The sequence below is a fragment of the Mustela lutreola genome, chromosome 1, assembly GCF_030435805.1.
Source record: "Mustela lutreola isolate mMusLut2 chromosome 1, mMusLut2.pri, whole genome shotgun sequence".
Classification (NCBI taxonomy): domain Eukaryota; kingdom Metazoa; phylum Chordata; class Mammalia; order Carnivora; family Mustelidae; genus Mustela; species Mustela lutreola.
Window position 1 is genome coordinate 8,820,757 of NC_081290.1, and position 19,744 is coordinate 8,840,500.

Genomic DNA, 19,744 nt, shown 5'->3' on the forward strand with positions numbered 1-19,744 from the left:
AGATTGAAACAGTCATTAAAAATCTCCAAACAAACAAAAGCCCAGGGCCAGACGGCTTCCCGGGGGAATTCTACCAAACATTTAAAGAAGAACTAATTCCTATTCTCCTAAAACTGTTCCAAAAAATAGAAATGGAAGGAAAACTTCCAAACTCATTTTATGAGGCCAGCATCACCTTGATCCCAAAACCAGACAAGGATCCCACCAAAAAAGAGAGCTATAGACCAATATCCTTGATGAACACAGATGCGAAAATACTCAACAAAATACTAGCCAATAGGATTCAACAGTACATTAAAAAGATTATTCACCACGACCAAGTGGGATTTATTCCAAGGCTGCAAGGTTGGTTCAACATCCGCAAATCAGTCAATGTGATACAACACATCAATAAAAGAAAGAACAAGAACCATATGATACTCTCAATAGATGCTGAAAAAGCATTTGACAAAGTACAGCATCCCTTCCTGATCAAAACTCTTCAAAGTGTAGGGATAGAGGGCACATACCTCAATATCATCAAAGCCATCTATGAAAAACCCACCGCAAATATCATTCTCAATGGAGAAAAACTGAAAGCTTTTCCACTAAGGTCAGGAACACGGCAGGGATGTCCATTATCACCACTGCTATTCAACATAGTACTAGAGGTCCTAGCCTCAGCAATCAGACAACAAAAGGAAATTAAAGGCATCCAAATCGGCAAAGAAGAAGTCAAATTATCACTCTTCGCAGATGATATGATACTATATGTGGAAAACCCAAAAGACTCCACTCCAAAACTGCTAGAACTTATACAGGAATTCAGTAAAGTGTCAGGATATAAAATCAATGCACAGAAATCAGTTGCATTTCTCTACACCAACAGCAACACAGAAGAAAGGGAAATTAAGGAGTCAATCCCATTTACAATTGCACCCAAAACCATAAGATACCTAGGAATAAACCTAACCAAAGAGGCACAGAATCTATACTCAGAAAACTATAAAGTACTCATGAAAGAATTTGAGGAAGACACAAAGAAATGGAAAAATGTTCCATGCTCCTGGATTGGAAGAATAAATATTGTGAAAATGTCTATGCTACCTAAAGCAATCTACACATTTAATGCAATTCCTATCAAAGTACCATCCATCTTTTTCAAAGAAATGGAACAAATAATGCTAAAATTTATATGGAACCAGAAAAGACCTCGAATAGCTAAAGGGATATTGAAAAAGAAAGCCAACGTTGGTGGCATCACAATCCCGGACTTCAAGCTCTATTACAAAGCTGTCATCATCAAGACAGCATGGTACTGGCACAAAAACAGACACATAGATCAATGGAACAGAATAGAGAGCCCAGAAATAGACTCTCAACTCTATGGTCAACTAATCTTCGACAAAGCAGGAAAGAATGTCCAATGGAAAAAAGACAGCCTCTTCAATAAATGGTGCTGGGAAAATTGGACAGCCACATGCAGAAAAATGAAATTGGACCATTTCCTTACACCACACACAAAAATAGACTCAAAATGGATGAAGGACCTCAATGTGTGAAAGGAATCCATCAAAATCCTTGAGGAGAACACAGGCAGCAACCTCTTTGACCTCAGCCACAGCAACATCTTCCTAGGAACAACGCCAAAGGCAAGGGAAGCAAGGGCAAAAATGAACTATTGGGATTTCATCAAGATCAAAAGCTTTTGCACAGCAAAGGAAACAGTTCACAAAATCAAAAGACAACTGACAGAATGGGAGAAGATATTTGCAAACGACATATCAGATAAAGGACTAGTGTCCAGAATCTATAAAGAACTTAGCAAACTCAACACCCAAAGAACAAATAATCCAATCAAGAAATGGGCAGAGGACATGAACAGACATTTCTGCAAAGAAGACATCCAGATGGCCAACAGACACATGAAAAAGTGCTCCATATCACTCGGCATCAGGGAAATACAAATCAAAACCACAATGAGATATCACCTCACACCAATCAGAATGGCTAAAATCAACAAGTCAGGAAATGACAGATGCTGGCGAGGATGCGGAGAAAGGGGAACCCTCCTACACTGTTGGTGGGAATGCAAGCTGGTGCAGCCACTCTGGAAAACAGCATGGAGGTTCCTCAAAATGTTGAAAATAGAACTGCCCTATGACCCAGCAATTGCACTATTGGGCATTTACCCTAAAGATACAAACGTAGTGATCCAAAGGGGCACGTGTACTCGAATGTTTATAGCAGCAATGTCCACAATAGCCAAACTATGGAAAGAACTTAGATGTCCATCAACAGATGAATGGATCAAGAAGATGTGGTATATATACACAATGGAATACTATGCAGCCATCAAAAGAAATGAAATCTTGCCATTTGCGACAACATGGATGGAACTAGAGCGTATCATGCTTAGCGAAATAAGTCAAGCGGAGAAAGACAACTATCATATGATCTCCCTGATATGAGGAAGTGGTGATGCAACATGGGGGCTTAAGTGGGTACGAGAAGAATAAATGAAAGAAGATGGGATTGGGAGGGAGGCAAGCCATAAGTGACTCTTAATCTCACAAAACAAACTGAGGGTTGTTGGGGGGAGGGGGTTTGGGAGAAGGGGGTGGTATTATGGACATTGGGGAGGGTATGTGTTTTGGTGAGTGCTGTGAAGTGTGTAAACCTGGTGATTCACAGACCTGTACCCCTGGGGATAAAAATATATGTTTATAAAAAATAAAAAATTATATTAAAAAAAAAAGAGAAAAAAAAAAAGAAAGGATGAATACCCAACTTAGCAACATGGACAGTCAAGCAGAGAGAGTCAATTATCATATGGTTTCACTTATTTGTGGAGCATAACAAATAGCATGGAGGACATGGAGAGTTAGAGAGGATCAGGGAGTAGGGGGAAATTGGAAGGGGAGGTGAATCATGAGAGACTATGGACTCTAAAAAACAATCTGGGGGGTTTGAAGTGGCGGGTGGGTGGGAGGTTGGGGTACCAGGTGGTGGGTATTATAGAGGGCACGGATTGCATGGAGCACTGGGTGTGGTGAAAAAATAATGAATACTGTTATGCTGAAAATAAATAAAAAATAAATTAAAAAAAAAAAAAAAAGAAAGAAAGAAAATCAGCCCCACCACTTTGTGGTGCTAAAAAAAAAAAAAAAAAAAAAATGTGTATTATTTAAATCTGTCCCCAAAATGGTGCAGTTGCTGCTCATTAGTCACAATAGTTATAAATTCACTGAATTTCTGAATACTGACTTATCAGCCCTAGTGGAATCCAGGATTAGTTCCTTGCAAGTTTCTGGTCACATTTCTGTCATCAACAGATCAAGACCTAACCTTGTGCTATGTGTGTTTCTTTTTAAAGACCCATTATTTAATATATATTATTGATTTATTTATGTTGAACTAATACGTCTAATACATTATTTTCTCCCAGCACCCTAGCACTATGCTTGGGGGCCTTTTCAAACAGCTAACTCACCAACAAAAAAACACAAAAATGTGGAAAACGTGGCACTAGACTGCAGAAAAGATACTTATTTACAGTACAAGAGCTAAAACAAGAAGGCAGAGCCTTGTCGTGTTCCCTCCCAACTGGGAATATGGGTGTCAAGCAACCTGAATTCTCCACTGTTCTGAGCGTGCCCAAGTCTGCGGGCAACCCCTAAAGTGCCATGAGAATTGACTTGGGGGTTACAGATAAATGTTGGAAACAGGTGAATTCACAAGCACTGAATTAATAAGTAGTGAGGATGGACTGAAAAATGTCAAAATAAATCTATAGCAAAAGAAATGGAAAACTGTCCCATTGGTTTCTGTCTCAATCCCTGCTCCAGTTTCATGGACAAGTTCTTTCAAACCGTCACAAAACAGACCATTCTCAATACTGTTACATTATTTCAGAGATTTTGAGAGGAAAAACAGTACAGTTTTTGGAAGGTAGCATCACTGCGTAGCAAAACCTGAAAGTTCATGTAAACATAAATGCAAGAGTTTGAAAAATATGTATATATAAAATCCAGAAATATAGCAAAAAAAAAAAAAATGATGGGTCTAAACAGTCTAAAGATGGTTAAAAATTAAGAAATCTTTTAATATGATTCACCAATGAATAAGTTATATGAAGTCAAATGGTGATCCTAAGAAAACAGAAGAACATTTACTAATGTAAAGAATCCATCCTAATTAAAAACGAAACCACCTCAGGACACCTGGGTGCCTCAGTTGATTAAGTTTGGGACTCTTGATTTCGGCGCAGCTCATGATCTCAGGGTCATGAGATCCAGCCTCTTACTGGGCTCTGTGCTCACGGCAGAGTCTGCTTGAGATTCTCCCTCTATACCCCACTTCATGTGCACGCTCTCTCTCAAATAAATAAATAAATAAAATATTTTAAAAAAAAACCCTCTAAAATAAGAATGAAAAATCTCTTAACACATACACAGTATCTTTCTCAAGTCAACAACTTTACACCTGTTTCCATGAAAGTCTGGACCAAGACAGGAATGCTAGAACCATTTATAGTTATTTTATATTGTTTGTGAATGCTAGCCAACACAACGAAATCATTAATGATTGTTCTGGGCTTCCTGACATGGTGTAGGATTTTAAATGAAGTTGCTGGCATAGGTATTATTTATGTGCTAAAGGATATTAGAGATTTTGCTTTGTTTTGTTTCAATTATGATTGAGTCAGTCAGGCCCCCATTTTCTCTTTACTTTTCCCCAAGTTTACCTAATCTTCACACAAATCACATTCTAAGAGTCTGTCCTGAAAAGCCAGGACTTCTTCTAAGTAGGCAGGGGACTGCTCCTTCCAGCACTGGTTGGGATTCCTGCCATACAGAGAGAAGCTCAAGGACATTATACTGTCCATCTCCAGGTAGGAAGGGCCACTGGCTGTGCCCACCCTTCTCAACGGTGGGGCTGAGTATGTCACTGACTTGACAACCACAAGAGGGACCAAAGAAGAGCTGTGGTCCGACCCCAACTCTGTTCCAGAGAAGTAAATAGTTGGGGATGTAGAATCCGTCTAGACTGAATGTCTGTGTGATGACTTTCTATTTTCATTCCCATAGTTACTCATATCCCTTAATCTTTCATGGACTGGGACTAACATGGCTGAAGGTGGGCGCTTCTGTCCATAAGAGTCATGGACGTCCCCATGAAATGATGATACTAGTCCTTCTTTGTCCCTGGGTTTTATTTATCATGATGACAATTATTCAATTTTCTAACTTGCAGAATGGTAGGAACAGGACTTGTAACCTGTGATTGACTAAAGCCTCATCAGGTTTTTGACGGTTACAATTTTTCCTTCTCTGGAATTGAGAGAACTTACACTTGGATGAGGGGAAGGTGAATTCTGTGGTGTTCATGCCCCCAAACCCCAGGTCCACATCTTTGTCTTCATGCTTCTTTTTTTCCTCCAGGCTGAAGTGGCCTGGGGATCTGGGTTGCAGTTTGGGGACTTGCTTGGGATTCAAACGTGAGTGAAATGTAAACTTGGAAGGAAATGAGAGGTCAACTCTAAAAATTAAAGAATAAGAGAATAAAGTGAAGAAAGACGGGATAAGTAAGGAAGAAAGGAGGGATGGAGGGAGACAACTGGGGAGCGGGAGAAGGAGGAAGAAGAAAATCATTGCCTGAGCTGCGACAAGACAAGAGGGGAGATATGACTGATTATCCTATTGGTAAGATTCAGAAATGCTCATGACTTTGTTTTAGATTCATTCCATACCATGGTCACCTTTCTTTAAGAATTGCAAGTTTGGGGACACCTGGGTGGCTCAGCCGGTTAAGCATCTATATTTAGCTGAGGTCATGATCCCAGGTTCCTGGAATTGAGCCCCATATTGAGAATCCCTGCTCAGCGGGGAGCCTGCTTCTCCCTCTTCCCCTTCCCCTGCTTGTGCTGCCCCCACCCTTTGTCAAATACATAAAATCTTAAAAAAAAAAAAAAAAAAAGAATTACAAGGCTTTTCAAGGCTTGAAGTTTTCAAGGCTTTAAGAAAGGAGAGGCTCTCTCTCACCCTGCCGAGTACACATGTGACGACGTCTCCTTCGCAACAGGCCTGATGTAGATTTTGTGCATCCACAGCCAGCCTGGCAATTTCAGAGAAGTTACCCTCTGGTAGTTTTTTAGTCAGCAGAACCAATTCCCTGAAAAGAAAAGTAAGTACTTCTTTAACCATATTTTGAATTCAATCCTTTCTAAAAAATCAGTTCTAGTTCATTGGGTAACCAAAATAATAGAAACGCATTTGCAGATGTAGAAAAAAGAGAGTATATTTTAAATGCTTCCTGTTCCTGGGAGGGAGACAAACCATAAGTGACTCTTAATCTCACAAAACAAACTGAGGGTTGCTGGGGGGAGGGAGGTTGGGAGAAGGGGGTGGGATTATGGACATTGGGGAGGGTGTGTGCTTTGGTGAGTGCTGTGAAGTGTGTAAACCTGGTGATTCACAGACCTGTACCCCTGGGGATAAAAACATATGTCTATAAAAATTAAAAAATCTTAATAAATAAATAAATGCTTCCGGTTCCTTCGAGGATAACACTCAGAGCCACACAAAGATCTAAATCACAAAACACATGCCATTCAATTCATAATCATGCAAAATATTCAAAATTTTCACCATTGAAATGATCACTTAACGAAGCTGAGTTGTTTTAATGGGTAATTTGAAAATTTATCTGACCTGACTCTCCAAGTAAAATTCTTCATCATAAAGACAATAATTCTAAGAGTCTTAGGTCTCCCTCGCTTCTCCATTGACAACCGAACAACATCCTCCAAATTTCTCCAACAATAGGGAAAATGGGCCTGCCTTATAAACAGTACGAAGCTTCCATCCAGCCCAGCGCTGTCCCAGCCTGGGCAAGAAGGTGACAGAAGGAAGGATACATCCCTTCACAGGCAAACTTGGACAGAAATACAATCTGGGCCAGGAAACAGGCACACTGAATAACATCAGATTCTCCTCAATCCACATTCTTCCATCCCTACCCAAAAAATACCACTAGGTTTTTCTGTTCTGCATAACATGGGGAGCCAAAACCTTTCCTACCCTCCCAGAGAAACAAATACACTTGGTCTGCCAGCCTTTGTTATGTGGAACAATTAAGTGCTTACATATTCATGTACAGAATCTTCTGTGCACTAACGCAGAGATAAGGGATCTGACCAGATGGAAGAAACTGAGGCAGAAGACATTGGGTAGAGATGAGGATTGTGCGGTTTCAAGCCCAGCTCTGTATGCCCTATTGACAGGCAAGTAGCATTCGTGTGCAGAAAGGAACGAGGTTTGCACTGAGAGATATAATTAAATGTAAGAAAAATGATTTTTCAAATGAGTTTGATCAAATGGGGTGACCCAACAGCCACAGGGTCCACATATCTCAATCAGTAACTTACACTGCTTTTGCTACTTGGTGCTTGAACTTAATCCCAATTTCACACAAATGGTGATGCCTCAAAGATATTTCTTTAACGTATTTTTTGATGGGTTCTAGCTGTAATTAGAAAAACAACTCATCAAAGAAATGTGGTTGTAACAGAAAAATCACTCTAGTCATTAGTAAACAAGAAAGAAAAATAAAAATTGTCTATCTCCTCAAAATTAGAAAATCTTTATTTCTTATTTAAGAGACCAAATGCAAAAGCAAAATGTGGTTTGTTTTGTTTGTTTCTTTGTTTTATAAAATAGCATCTTATCTCCCAGAGATCACGTCTTCTAAAACCTCAAACATTTGGAATAAAAAGAAGACATGAAATCGAGGAAACAAAAGTCCAGAGAGCCACAAGAATAAATTTCAATGATGTCTTACAGTTGTATTTGTTTTTATTCAAGTTACTAGCTCTGTCATCTTGGACATGTTTCCTATTGCTTATCTACAATATATGCTCCAGTTTTGTGAAATACATTAATGAAGTCACCCTCCTCCAATATATTCATAGTTTTTAATCCAGGATTTTTACTTTGGAAATTATTGCGAATAAATTCTTCTACATAAATAAAAACACAATTATGCAAAAAGAAGAACATACATGTTTTGTTACGATGGCAAAATTTTGGAGACAAATAAAATGTCTCAACAGAGTGATGGTAAAATAGATAATAGCACATTAATTTTGACAAGTAGTATACTTCTAGTAAAAAGGAGGCATGTTTAAATCTCGAATCAAAACTATATATTCAGTGTGATCACAACAATGTACAAAATAAAATCTGTGAATGCAAAAATGAATAAAAGGAAGTACACTAAAATTGGTATCTGTGTACTAGGAATATTAGTAATATTTTAAAATTTTGGAACAGCTCTATATTTTGACTTAAACTCTATAATGACCATAGGTTAGTTTTACCTTGGCTAATTGTACCTTCCAGTGCTATTTTTAAGCATAAGTAAAAAAAATATACAAAGGCAATATTCAAACCACAAAACTAGCACAATAATTAAATTTTAATTTAGTAATTATTATTAAATATAACTAATTATATTTTATGATTAATTATAAATGTAGTTATTACTTTAATCCTGATTTTGTTATAGTACACTCATTTAAAATCTAGTACAAACAAGTTGTCTACTTCTTCAAAAGCCTCTGAAGACTTAACTCATAAACCACATTCTCTGATCATAGGCACAATTTTTACACACTTGGTTATGTCATTTTCTCTGAGAAAGAAGCAAGAACTATTAGGAATAGGCATCCTGGAAGCAGCAATACTGTAGAGATCATAAAGTTGGGTAGGAGAGGGAAGAACTCTTGGCTAACTTCATAAGGGCATATTATACATTAAGGGAAATTCTCCACTGAGAAGGGTTGAGATTAAGAAAACTTTGTAACTTAAGAGAGTAAGCACAAGTTAATTTTAAAAAAGCTTAACCTCCACAAAAAGTTTCATTCTTTAGAAGTGTGAAGTAATGAGATATAAGTCAGCATGATCATTTGTTTTTCTGTTTTTAATTAACACAAACCTAAAAGGGGGGGGGGGAAGACTCTCCTGCTTAGGAATTCAGAATTGACTTCTGAAGCAGTCACCAAGGGACAGATGGAGAGGGAGGTTATATATCTATATATATACTCACACATATATGATAATGATAATATCTTTAATGATAATAGCTGTAATTATTGAGTACTGAGCATATGCCAGAAGCTCTTTAGATACATTAATTTCTTACTCAAGGTAGATGCTAAGGAGCTCAATAGGAAAATAAGTTTGGAAGAATAGAGAAATAGTGGTTTTGGAGAATATGAGATAAATCTGCACTGAGAAGATCAAAGAAACCAGTAAGAATAAAACAGCTCTGCATTTAGTCTTGAGGGATTCATCAAAATGATCATCAACCTACTACTCATTTCAGGACAACCTTTGGAAAATTCACCTGGTGCCCTCTCTAAAAATAGTCGTTTTATGTTGGTATTTAAAACCTTTAATGAACATGCATGAAAAGTACTTTAATCATAGAACTAATCACTGATTTATGTCTCTTCAGTGAAAGAGAAAAGGCTACATGGTTAAAGTTAAATGTGATAGATTATATTTTCCAAAGATGGCTAGAGTGATAGCTTCTATCCCGGGCTCTTCTTACAATGAGACTTCGACAATCTTCCCATCAAGAAACATAGTATATATACTAACCCTTTCCAACCAGTGAGGTTTTATAGTGTTGTTGTGTTTTTTTTTTTTTTAAGATTTTATTTATTAATTTGACAGACAGAGATCACAAGGAGGCAGAGAGGCAGGCAGAGAGAGAGAGGAGGAGGAAGGCTCCCTGCTGAACAGACAGCCCTATGTGGGGCTTGATCCGAGGACCCTGAGATCATGACCTGAGCCGAAGGCAGAGGCTTTAACCCACTGAGCCACCCAGGTGCCCCGTGGTTTTATAGTGTTTCAACCAACAGCCTGTGACAGAAGTAACTTCTGAGGCTAGCTCATAAAAAGGCCATACAACTAGAATACGCATTCTTGAAGACTTTGGCCATATGTAAGCAATCCTGCTGCCCTGAAGCTACCATGCTGTGAGGAAGCCCAAGCTATAGCCAAGGCAGAGAGGCCACATGGAGAGGCCCTGAGATTCTATGAGAAGAAAGCGATGTTGAACTAGCCCCCAGGAGCTTCAGCCCCCCAGAGTCCTAGAGCTAGCCATTGTCTGACTGCAACCACAAGAAAGAGCATTGGCCAGAACTGCTCAGATGAGCCCCTCCTGAACTCCTGACCCACAGAAATCATGGAGAGATAGTGAAATGATTGTTGTTGGCTTGAATTAATACATTTTGGGGTGTTTTGATATGCAACAATAATAACTTGAATATTAGATATATATGATGAAGTAATGTCTATGCTGAATCTTACTTTTCAAATTATAATAACAATATGAATTGCCTCAGTATCTCATTACAATAAAGTCTTATTTAGTAGGTCTGGAGAAAAGCTTCAGATTCTGCATTTCCAATGCGCTGCCCATGGCCTGTGCTGTTGGTCCACATTCCACACTCTGCAGAGCAGGATTCTAAATAATAGTTGACATATAGATATTTTACCTTTATCTGGAAGCATTCAGTTTTATTTCTTTCTTGACAGCATGACTGGATAGCTGTTTCATAGCAAGCAGACATGGTCAGAATTGTGGGCCCATACAAGAACGGATGCTTTCGAGACGTTTCATAAATGTACCTGTAAGTTGGCAAATACACAGTTGTGTAATTTAGAATTCAAGAACATGTGCCAAGATTGTTTCTTCATCCAGTTTTGTGGACCTGAACTTCTAGAATCTCGTAGTAAAAGAGATGGGGTAGATGATACATAAACACATCGCACGTTCATGTCACTCTGAACAGATCACTGTGTAGTCAGACGTTCACTGAATGCCCATGAAATAAACAACTGTAACTTCCAGGATGGTGGGGAAAGAAAAAGTAGCTAAAATTTGTCCTTTCTACATAAGAAAGGAAGTTCAGTAGTCCAATCTGAATTATAAACACAGGATTGTGCAGCGGGTGCAGGAAGATAAAATTTAGAAGCTATTAGGGGAGAGGATGATCTCTCAAGATCATCCAGAAGTTCTTTCTAGAACTTCTGTCGTTGTTCTCCAAGATGTGCCCCTCAATATTTTGGTCTGAGACTAAGTCCTCTGTCTTTCTTTTCCTCTCTAGTTCATTCATTCCTCACACTCGTAGAGCCTAGACATCAGGTCTACCTTTCACTTATAATACATATCTCCTCCTACTTTTGCAAAGCTTGCTCAAAAGACCCCACAGACCCACATGCAAAAATACTCAACAAGATGACATTACAGGCAAAAACTGGCTCAAGGCTCACAGAAACCCATTTTCTTTTCCTGTGGGCACAGGGACACTCCTTTTCCAGACTCCCTTGCAGTGAGGTTGAGAACATGTAACTGAGCTCTGGATGATGAAATGTCCTGAAAGAATGAATGAATGTCCTCTGCACTACTTTGAGGTGTGGCTATTAACATCTCTGCACATTTCCTGCTCTTTTTCTGTTTCACAGTGACCTGGGAAACACAGGCTTCAGATAATACAGAGATGGAAACATCTTGCGATCTCGAGTTACCCCTTGGAGGAGAATGTCAGGAGCTGAGGCCAGTTAGAGAGCAATGAGAGGCCAAGTGTCAGAGTAGCCAACGAAAACAACAGGAAAGTAACACTCGAGACTTTAGTCACTTACTGGGATAATATGAGCAAGAGGTTAAACCGGAGACAGTGTCTCTCCCCCTGTCCACTTGCCCGCCAGGGTCCTGACCAGCTGAGGACCCAGTAGAGCACGACAGACTTGGGGATGGCTTCCTCCTGAGGGCTTCCCAAACAAGAGGCTCCTGTGGTTTCAAGGGCCCTGGGGCAGGGGGAAGGAGAGGAGAAAAGGCCAGGAGTGGGAAAGCCCTGAGTGCTGAGCCAAAGTGCACAGAAGTCTATCCAAGTTTCTCCCTCCATTCCCCCAATTAGGAAGTCTCAGCAGAGGCCCCTGGGCTAGGCATGAAGCTACGCACGAAAACATGGTAGGTATCGGGGGAGGACTGAGCCCTTGACTGAAGCTCCGTCAGAGACGAACATGTGTTTTGCCCCATTCTGCTGTGGGAAGGGCAGCTTGCCCTACGGAGGCCTGTCATCCATAATTGTCTATTGTCAGGTCTGGAAAAAAAAAAATCATGCCCAGGATTCAATCAGGAGCCAGACTCTTCAAGAGTCGCGAAAGGGAATGACCCGATTTAGACTATGATATGAAAAAGAAATAAATCTTTACTGAACTCAGCCAAAATTTAGGATTTTAGGATTTATTCATAAATTTAGGATTTCCTTATGACCACAGCATAGCTTAGTCCATCCTAATGATCATAATACTATTTCTAATGCAAGTTTAATATGTAGTATTTGTAAAGTAGGCCAATATTACCAGAAAAATGGTGACCTCAGAAAATCAGGTTTTCAATACTGAAAGGATAATGGAGGAATTGACAGAATAGGGACTTGGTTCACGTTTAACTTTCCCCACCCCCCTGTTCCTTGGACAATACATACAATACATATCTGTATGCCTGTTCCTTTGGGACCTAACTCCAAGTCCTTTTGGGATCCCAGAGAAGGATACAGGTGCAGAAACCACTGAATTCAAAAGAAAAATGGCTACTATCACCTTCCCTGGAACAATTAAATTATATCTCATGACGAATAGCCAAGGAAATGCTAAAAATATTTTAATAGAAATCCCTGAGCACTGCAAAGTCTAAAAGAGAAAATCCCGTCCACGAAGATGACTAGAGTTTCTGGAGTCAATACCCATATGTGACTTCATCAGAAGAGTATTTCTTGCTGCTCTCTGACCAGATAGGGAATGGTGGTGTCATAACGAAAGACAAGAGATTTGCAGGAGACCTGAAGCACTAACCAAACATTAATAGATACTTTATCTAACAACTGGTGTGTAGCAATCCTGTGGTAACATTTCCTTTCGGTTAAAAGTACAAAATCTTTTCTTGTGGGTGGATGACCACTGAGGTGGTGGCCATTAGAGTTGTTTATCAGAGATTTCCAACTCCCTTCCCTTCAGGCAAATGGTAGGATTGCGCATTCACACCCCACACCCTCCACCCCATGAGGTGAGGTATGACAGTGTGACTTGCTGGTTAATGATGTGTGAGAAGATATGACGAATGTTATTTCTAAACAAGCTTAAGAAGCAGTGCCTGATTTACTAGCATCCCCTTCCCTTGCCATAGTAATCAAAGAAGCAAGGGTTGAGATGGTGTCTTTGTCAACCTAAGTCCCTAAGTGACCATGATAAGGAGACCTCCTAGACTACAGTCTATGCTGGACAGATAGCATGAGCGGGAGAAGGAAAAAAAAAAAAAACTTTTGTTATATTGAGCTGCTTAAATTAGAGGTTATTTGCTATCACACTAAAGTTCGCTTATCCTGGGATTATCACTTTTGCTTTTTAAAAACCTATAAAGGAATAAGATAGAATGGGGAAAAGAAATATTTAAATTAAAACCTATAAAGGAAAAAATCATCCACAATTGATGGAGGGAAAAGAACAGACCAAATAATGGAACTGAACATCATTCATTAACACGACTTAGAAAAGTAGGTCTATGCGTCCCAAAAAAAGCCGCTCTTCATTCTCACCAAGGGGTCCCAAACTGAGAATGAAGTTTAGTGAAGTTTAGTGACTAAACCTGAAGTTTAGTCAGTAGGCTTTTATCGGCAGAGTTTCTCAAGCCCAACTTGTAGAAACAGAACAGAACAGCAGAACTGATACTATCAACATACACCTGCCTCCCAACATAAGGCAAAATTCTTGGTCAATATGAAATTTCCCCAAAGCCATTCAATACCTCTGCTCTTTATTGTGTATGTTGCATTAAGAGTTCATTTTTGTGCTACAGTAACAGTTCCCTTAGAAGATATTCAATATGAGCCAATCTAATTTCAAATCTTGAAAGTTTACCTTTGTATAAGGAAAAGCTTTCTGATAATTAGAGCCATTTCAAAAATGGACTGTCCCTATTGTAAGGTAACATAGGGCCATGCTTGATTGAAAGTCGGGTTCTATAGTCAGATATACAATAGAAGCTTACAATAATTAAAACTGCTATTGAAGATTCCTTAGATAATCCAAAGGTACAGTAACTATATATATATATATATATATATATATATATATATTAAGATTTTATTTTATTTTAAGATTTTATTTTATTTTATTTTATTTTAAGATTTTATTTTATTTTATTTTATTTTATTTTAAGATTTTATTTATTTATTTAACAGACAGAAATCACAAGTAGGCAGAGAGGCAGGCTGAAATAAGGAGGGAGGCAGTCTCCCTGCCAAGCAGAAACCCCAATGTAGGGCTCGATCCCAGGATCCCAGGATCATGACCTGAGCCGAAGGCAGAGGCCCCAACCCACTGAGCCACCCAGGCACCCCAGTAACCATGGTTTTATGTATTTATAGACTATGCTTTCTTTTGAAACATCTGAAAGAGCTGACCTCTCTCCTCCCAGCTCTAATATATGTTACTGTTTCCTTGGGTGAGAATTAATGATAAAATGTTTATAGTTGTCTGCATGTAAATTAAGATTAGCATTTAAAATAACTCCCTAATATTGACTTCATTGTAAATATTCCCGAAGAGATTAGATTCACTGCCTGAGTATTGGTTAGATTCTATAATCTCTGAATGTTCAATAGAAACCTGATTTTATAATTCTCCTTTAGAGCAGCAATATAGCAAATAGGTAGCTGGGTCCTATTTCCATTCCCATTTGGTTGCCCCTGATGTCAGGCAAGTTGGAACCTGCCCAATTCCCATCCCTTAGTCCTCTCTTTTCTTTTTTTTAAAGATTTATTTATTTATTTGAGAAAGAGAGAGAGGGAGGGAGAGGGCACGCACAGGTGCACGCACACACACTCACACATGCATGTATGCACAAGCAGGGGGGAGGGGCAGAGAGTCTTAAGCAGACTCCACTCGGACTGCAGAACCCAACACTGGGCTTGATCTTCAGACCCTGAGATCATGGCCTGAGCTGAAACCAAGAGTTGGACTCTTGACCGACTCTGCTAGCAGGTACCCAGTCCTTTCTACCCAAGTGGCAAGGGTCAATTAATTTCCTCTTGAAGGCTCAATAATGTCTGGGGCAATTCTGCCCCGACATGGGTGAATGAAAGGAGTTTACGTATTCAGCGTCAAGTCACCCTCTCTGCTCACTCATCTCTGGTTTAAAGTTTCATGTCTAAAACCTGAAATCAAATCACTACCATGCTCCTTGCCCTCTAGAACCAGCAATCAGATCTTTGCCTTATTCCCATTGTCTGAGCCTGTCTTGATAAGATGGCTAGAATTGCCTTTCTTGAGAACTGAAGCTTTTTGTTTCTCTTATCATTTCTACCTCTCTAGGCATTGGTTTCCTGCCTCTAAACCTAAGCCGCTTGCTTGCACCTCTTTACAAATAAGCCTCTGTGCTCCCCAGGAAAACAAAACAGAAGCTTGCCTACCCATTTGCTATAATGCTATCCACTCCAGATGGGAATTACAGAATCAGAATTTATGAGCAGAAAACTCATCTCTGTCGAATCTGCAGTTGTTACCTCTTCCTATGTTCTCAATGACCGACTCTCTCCACGCCCTATCAGATACTTTCTCTGCTATCCCTTGATGGGTCTCCCAAATGCCAGCCCTTGTCAGAGCTATTACCTGCTCTCTGTCCCCGATACTCTGTTTATTATGCTCTGCTTACTTGCTGAACCTTTCAACATCACTTGCTGCTGGTCTGACTAACCTAACATTAAGGAGAAGGGTCCTTAACACTGTACTAATCATTTTTTAAGTTTATTTTAATTTTAATTTTTTTTAATTTTTTAAATTTATTTTCAGTGTAACAGTATTCATTGTTTTTGCACCACACCCAGTGCTCCATGCAATCCGTGCCCTCTCCATTACCCACCACCTGGTACCCCGACCTCCCACCCCCGCCCCTTCAAAACCCTCAGATTGTTTTTCAGAGTCCATAGTCTCTCATGGTTCACCTCCCCTTCCAATTTCCCCCAACGCCCTTCTCCTCTCCATCTCCCCTTGTCCTCCATGCTATTTGTTATGCTCCACAAATAAGTGAAACCATTAAGTTTATTTTTAATTTTTTTTTGTCCTAGTCACTTTTAATGTTTCTACACATAGACATTTCCATGTCCTGTCAGGTTCACTGAGATTGTAACTGTCATTCTTAGGGAGCAAAATATATATTGTAGCTCAAATTTTTACCTTAAATTCGTGTAATAAATCATGGTGTTCTTAGAGACCCATATATAAAGAAAAGACCTGTCTTCAAAATCGGAAAACACTCTTCTGCAGAGCCTATGGCAAGGAGAAATGACTCACCTCTCCTTCACTGACACTTGATTCTCTTCATCCATCTCACAGATCTGCTCAGGATTTGGAATTTGGGATATATCACTGTAACCTGCATCATCTTTTTTGTATAATAGGAAGCACTTGAGTCTTGCTTTGTTATTTATATTGCAACAGTGAGAAAACTCTTCTTTGTCAGCCTTTCCTTGGTTATGACAAATGTGCTCTAGGAAGGTAGTCATCTGGAGGAGGAAAGAATACTTTAAAGGGGAAGCATGTGTGATCTACTTTCCTAGGAAAGTTAAAGAATTATTATCAAGAAAAGGCCACTGAGGACATGCTCTTACAGTCTGTATTTAATAATCCCTGGACATAGTTCTTTTGACCACAAGTTTTTTTAGGTTTTTAAGTCTAAATTCCCACATGCTAGACATGGACCAAATGGAATTTATCGTTCTCTCCTTTCCAAAATAATTGTGATTTCAAACTCATTTTCATACAGCTGTTGAGAGACAGTAAACATAAGCCAAAATTCCAGAGCCTAACGAAATCAAGGTTTTTTGGGTAACTATCCACCAAGAAATAAATGAAGTTTAATTTCCTTGCTTACTATTTGTTTTTAGTTTGGTTTCCATAGGAATTTATATTAAGAACTGAACTCTAAGGCAGTGTATATTCAGTGTCAAATGTTCAGATGAAAATGTAATAACTCAGTTAGTTTTCAAGTACCTTGGAGTGGCAGTAAGTGTGTGGGATGCGGTAAACCTCAAATAAAATACATGTCCAGATTTAGGGAATAAAGACAGGAAAAAGCCCATCATTTGAGGTAGAAATAAAAAGGGGTCACTATAAAACAACTAAGATTAGTGACTGGCAGAAGCACTTCATTTCCAATGTGTTTCTAGGAACATCTGGGTGGTACAGTCAGTTAAAACATCTGACTCTGGATTTTGGCTCAGGTCGTGACCTCAGGGTCCTGGGATGGAGCCTCACATAAGATTCCACACTCAGCCAGGGAATCTGCTAGAGGAGTCTGTCTCCCTCTACCTCTGCCCCTTCCCCCACTCTCTCTCTCTCAAATAAATATATCTTTAAAAATTTAATTAAATGTGTTTCTAATTAGACTCATGGTTTTTCTATGTCTACTAAGAGTCTAGTAAAAGATAGGTAGGTTTTAGCCCCAAGAAGAGGGAATAGTAATAATAATAATAAACTTACCAATAAAGAAGAAAACTATTGATTTGTAGTTTAAAATGTTTGGTATGAGACAATTGATCCAAAAAATGTCTAGATTGCACAAATATGTTGTTGATGAATAATTTGTTCATGGTAAGATACACATACTTTATGAGACAGAAGTAATCCCCAAGATTTTCTACTAACTAGGGAAAGAGCCCATAATAATATTCACTTCTTTCTTCTATCTCAGATACTCTTAGAAACATTTTAAAATTAGTATTTTGGTTTCCAGGAACCTTTATATGAGGATGTCAGACAGTGGTACTCCAGTGGCAGAGGCAGAGCAACCAACCAAAATGAACAAATTGGCCTCTAGGTTGTAATCCATTCTGTTGAGCATTTGGTTCTCTGAGTCTGATCTCCCAGAGATGAAATGAAGAATTTGGGCTTATAAACTTACAAAGATTTCATTTTGAGTGTGATTGATGTCTGTATTGTTGCCTTAAAGTCCTCTACCTAATTCTTCAACACCTCACTTCATAATAACACCTTTTGGTTGGAATTTTAGCTTAAAAAAAAGAGAGAGAAAGACAGAACATGATTCACCTACCAACTGGTGAGAGCATTCTGATGGTGACTCGTGTGCCTTGAGGATCTTGCACTTGTCTGCAAGATCTACCACCTCTTCGACTATGGTTTGTACCTCTTCAAAAGTTAATTTCTGGAGAAACTGAGCCACCATGATGCTGGTGCTGAAACATTACACATGTGAGACTGTTAAAGGTGAAATCAAACTCTTCCTCCACCATCGTTAGATCACTGCCCCTCTCCCTTCCAAAATGATTGTGATTTCAAATTTCAGAGAAGAGAATATTGATAACAGAACTCACATGTCTCTTAAGTTCTCCTGCAGGTAATTCTGGCTATTAATGTGGTGCAAGGCTGAAAAAAAAAAAGAGATTTTATTTGCATAAAAGGATATTTTCAAATATGAAATCACCCTTTATAATTCTGTTATCCATATTTATTCACTTATAAATTTCCACATCTATTGTATTTACCATCAAGAATTAAAATGAATTGCCAGACTATATCTTCACTTGTGTTTTACCTGCCTTCTGTGAATGACTTTCTTCTGTTCAAATATATTGTGCCCTTGAAATCTGTCATTAGCCCACAAATAGTTGCATGTACTTGTGTTGACACACCTGAATTAAGTAACATGATTTGGTTATTTAATTCTTTATATTAGAAGTTACTAGCATATCTGAGGAATACTAAGAAAATTAGGGTAATTCATGTAATAAAGCATTGGAAGCAAACATATAATCATTAGCACATCGCCAGGCTTCATTCAACTAAGACGGTATCTCTCCCATTTTGCATTTACTCATCAACTTTATCTTTCTTATCACCTCCACTTACCACACACACACACACAAGTTCTCTATTGAAAACAGTATCTTCTTATACTAACCTCTTCTGAAGAACTGAGCAGCTTTTTGTTAAATAAAGAAACCATCATCATATCTGTTACAGGGAAAGGCTTTGGAGCCAGTTACTCTGAGTTCAACTTCCAGCTCTGATTCTGAGCGTGGCCTTAGGAAAACAGCTTAAGCTCTCAAAGTTTTAGTTTCTCTACCTAGAAAACATAAATAAACTCTACCATGATGGATAGTTGTTCGGATTAAATGGAAACATATGAGTGTAGCACCGAACACAGCACCTAGCACCGAATGGATACTGAAGAATGTAGCTCATAGTATTATTCTTGCTACTACGAACACATTTGCTTTATCCACAATCATTTACCCAAACTTGTGTTTGAAATGTATCGTTCCCTCACTAGAGTGGAAATAAGGCTAAAGTGAGATCTTCCTGTGTGTGTTGCCTCAATATATTAGCTCTCTTTCTGCATCCCTTCCACAAACCAATTTCTAGCAATTTCCAATGACTCTCCTGACAGTGATAAGCATTCAGGAAGACAAGCCATTCCCTATATTTTAGTCTACATTTTAGTAGTCATTATGCCTTATGTCCTGGCACAGGGGTTGTGTAGATTATAAATAGGTTCCCTACCTGCGGCTAGTAAACTTCTCTGAAGAGTTTGACACTGAACATAGCTGAAGAAAACAAGAAAACATATGGGTCTAAGAGTCTTCATGTTGCAGATGAAACTTGAAAGAAGGTAT

At 38.9% G+C, this 19,744-nt stretch overlaps 1 protein-coding gene across 2 annotated transcripts in view; it reads right to left on the reverse strand.

Moving 5' to 3' along the window:
- LOC131823230 (alpha-fetoprotein-like) overlaps positions 1-19,744 on the reverse strand; it is a 63,150-nt gene extending 43,406 nt beyond the window's left edge. Inside the window, exons 1-8 of one of the 2 annotated variants that reach the window (XM_059159334.1) lie at positions 19,632-19,717; positions 19,030-19,194; positions 18,443-18,494; positions 18,163-18,304; positions 16,404-16,615; positions 10,547-10,679; positions 7,409-7,506; positions 6,024-6,153 (exon numbers count right to left, since the gene is read on the reverse strand). In XM_059159334.1, the coding sequence (XP_059015317.1) occupies positions 6,024-6,153; positions 7,409-7,506; positions 10,547-10,679; positions 16,404-16,615; positions 18,163-18,294 (705 nt within the window). In that variant the 5' untranslated portion in view covers positions 18,295-18,304; positions 18,443-18,494; positions 19,030-19,194; positions 19,632-19,717. Of the gene's footprint in view, positions 1-6,023; positions 6,154-7,408; positions 7,507-10,546; positions 10,680-16,403; positions 16,616-18,162; positions 18,305-18,442; positions 18,495-19,029; positions 19,195-19,631 lie in introns of both variants that reach the window. The other variant, XM_059159325.1, reaches the window with a different exon arrangement.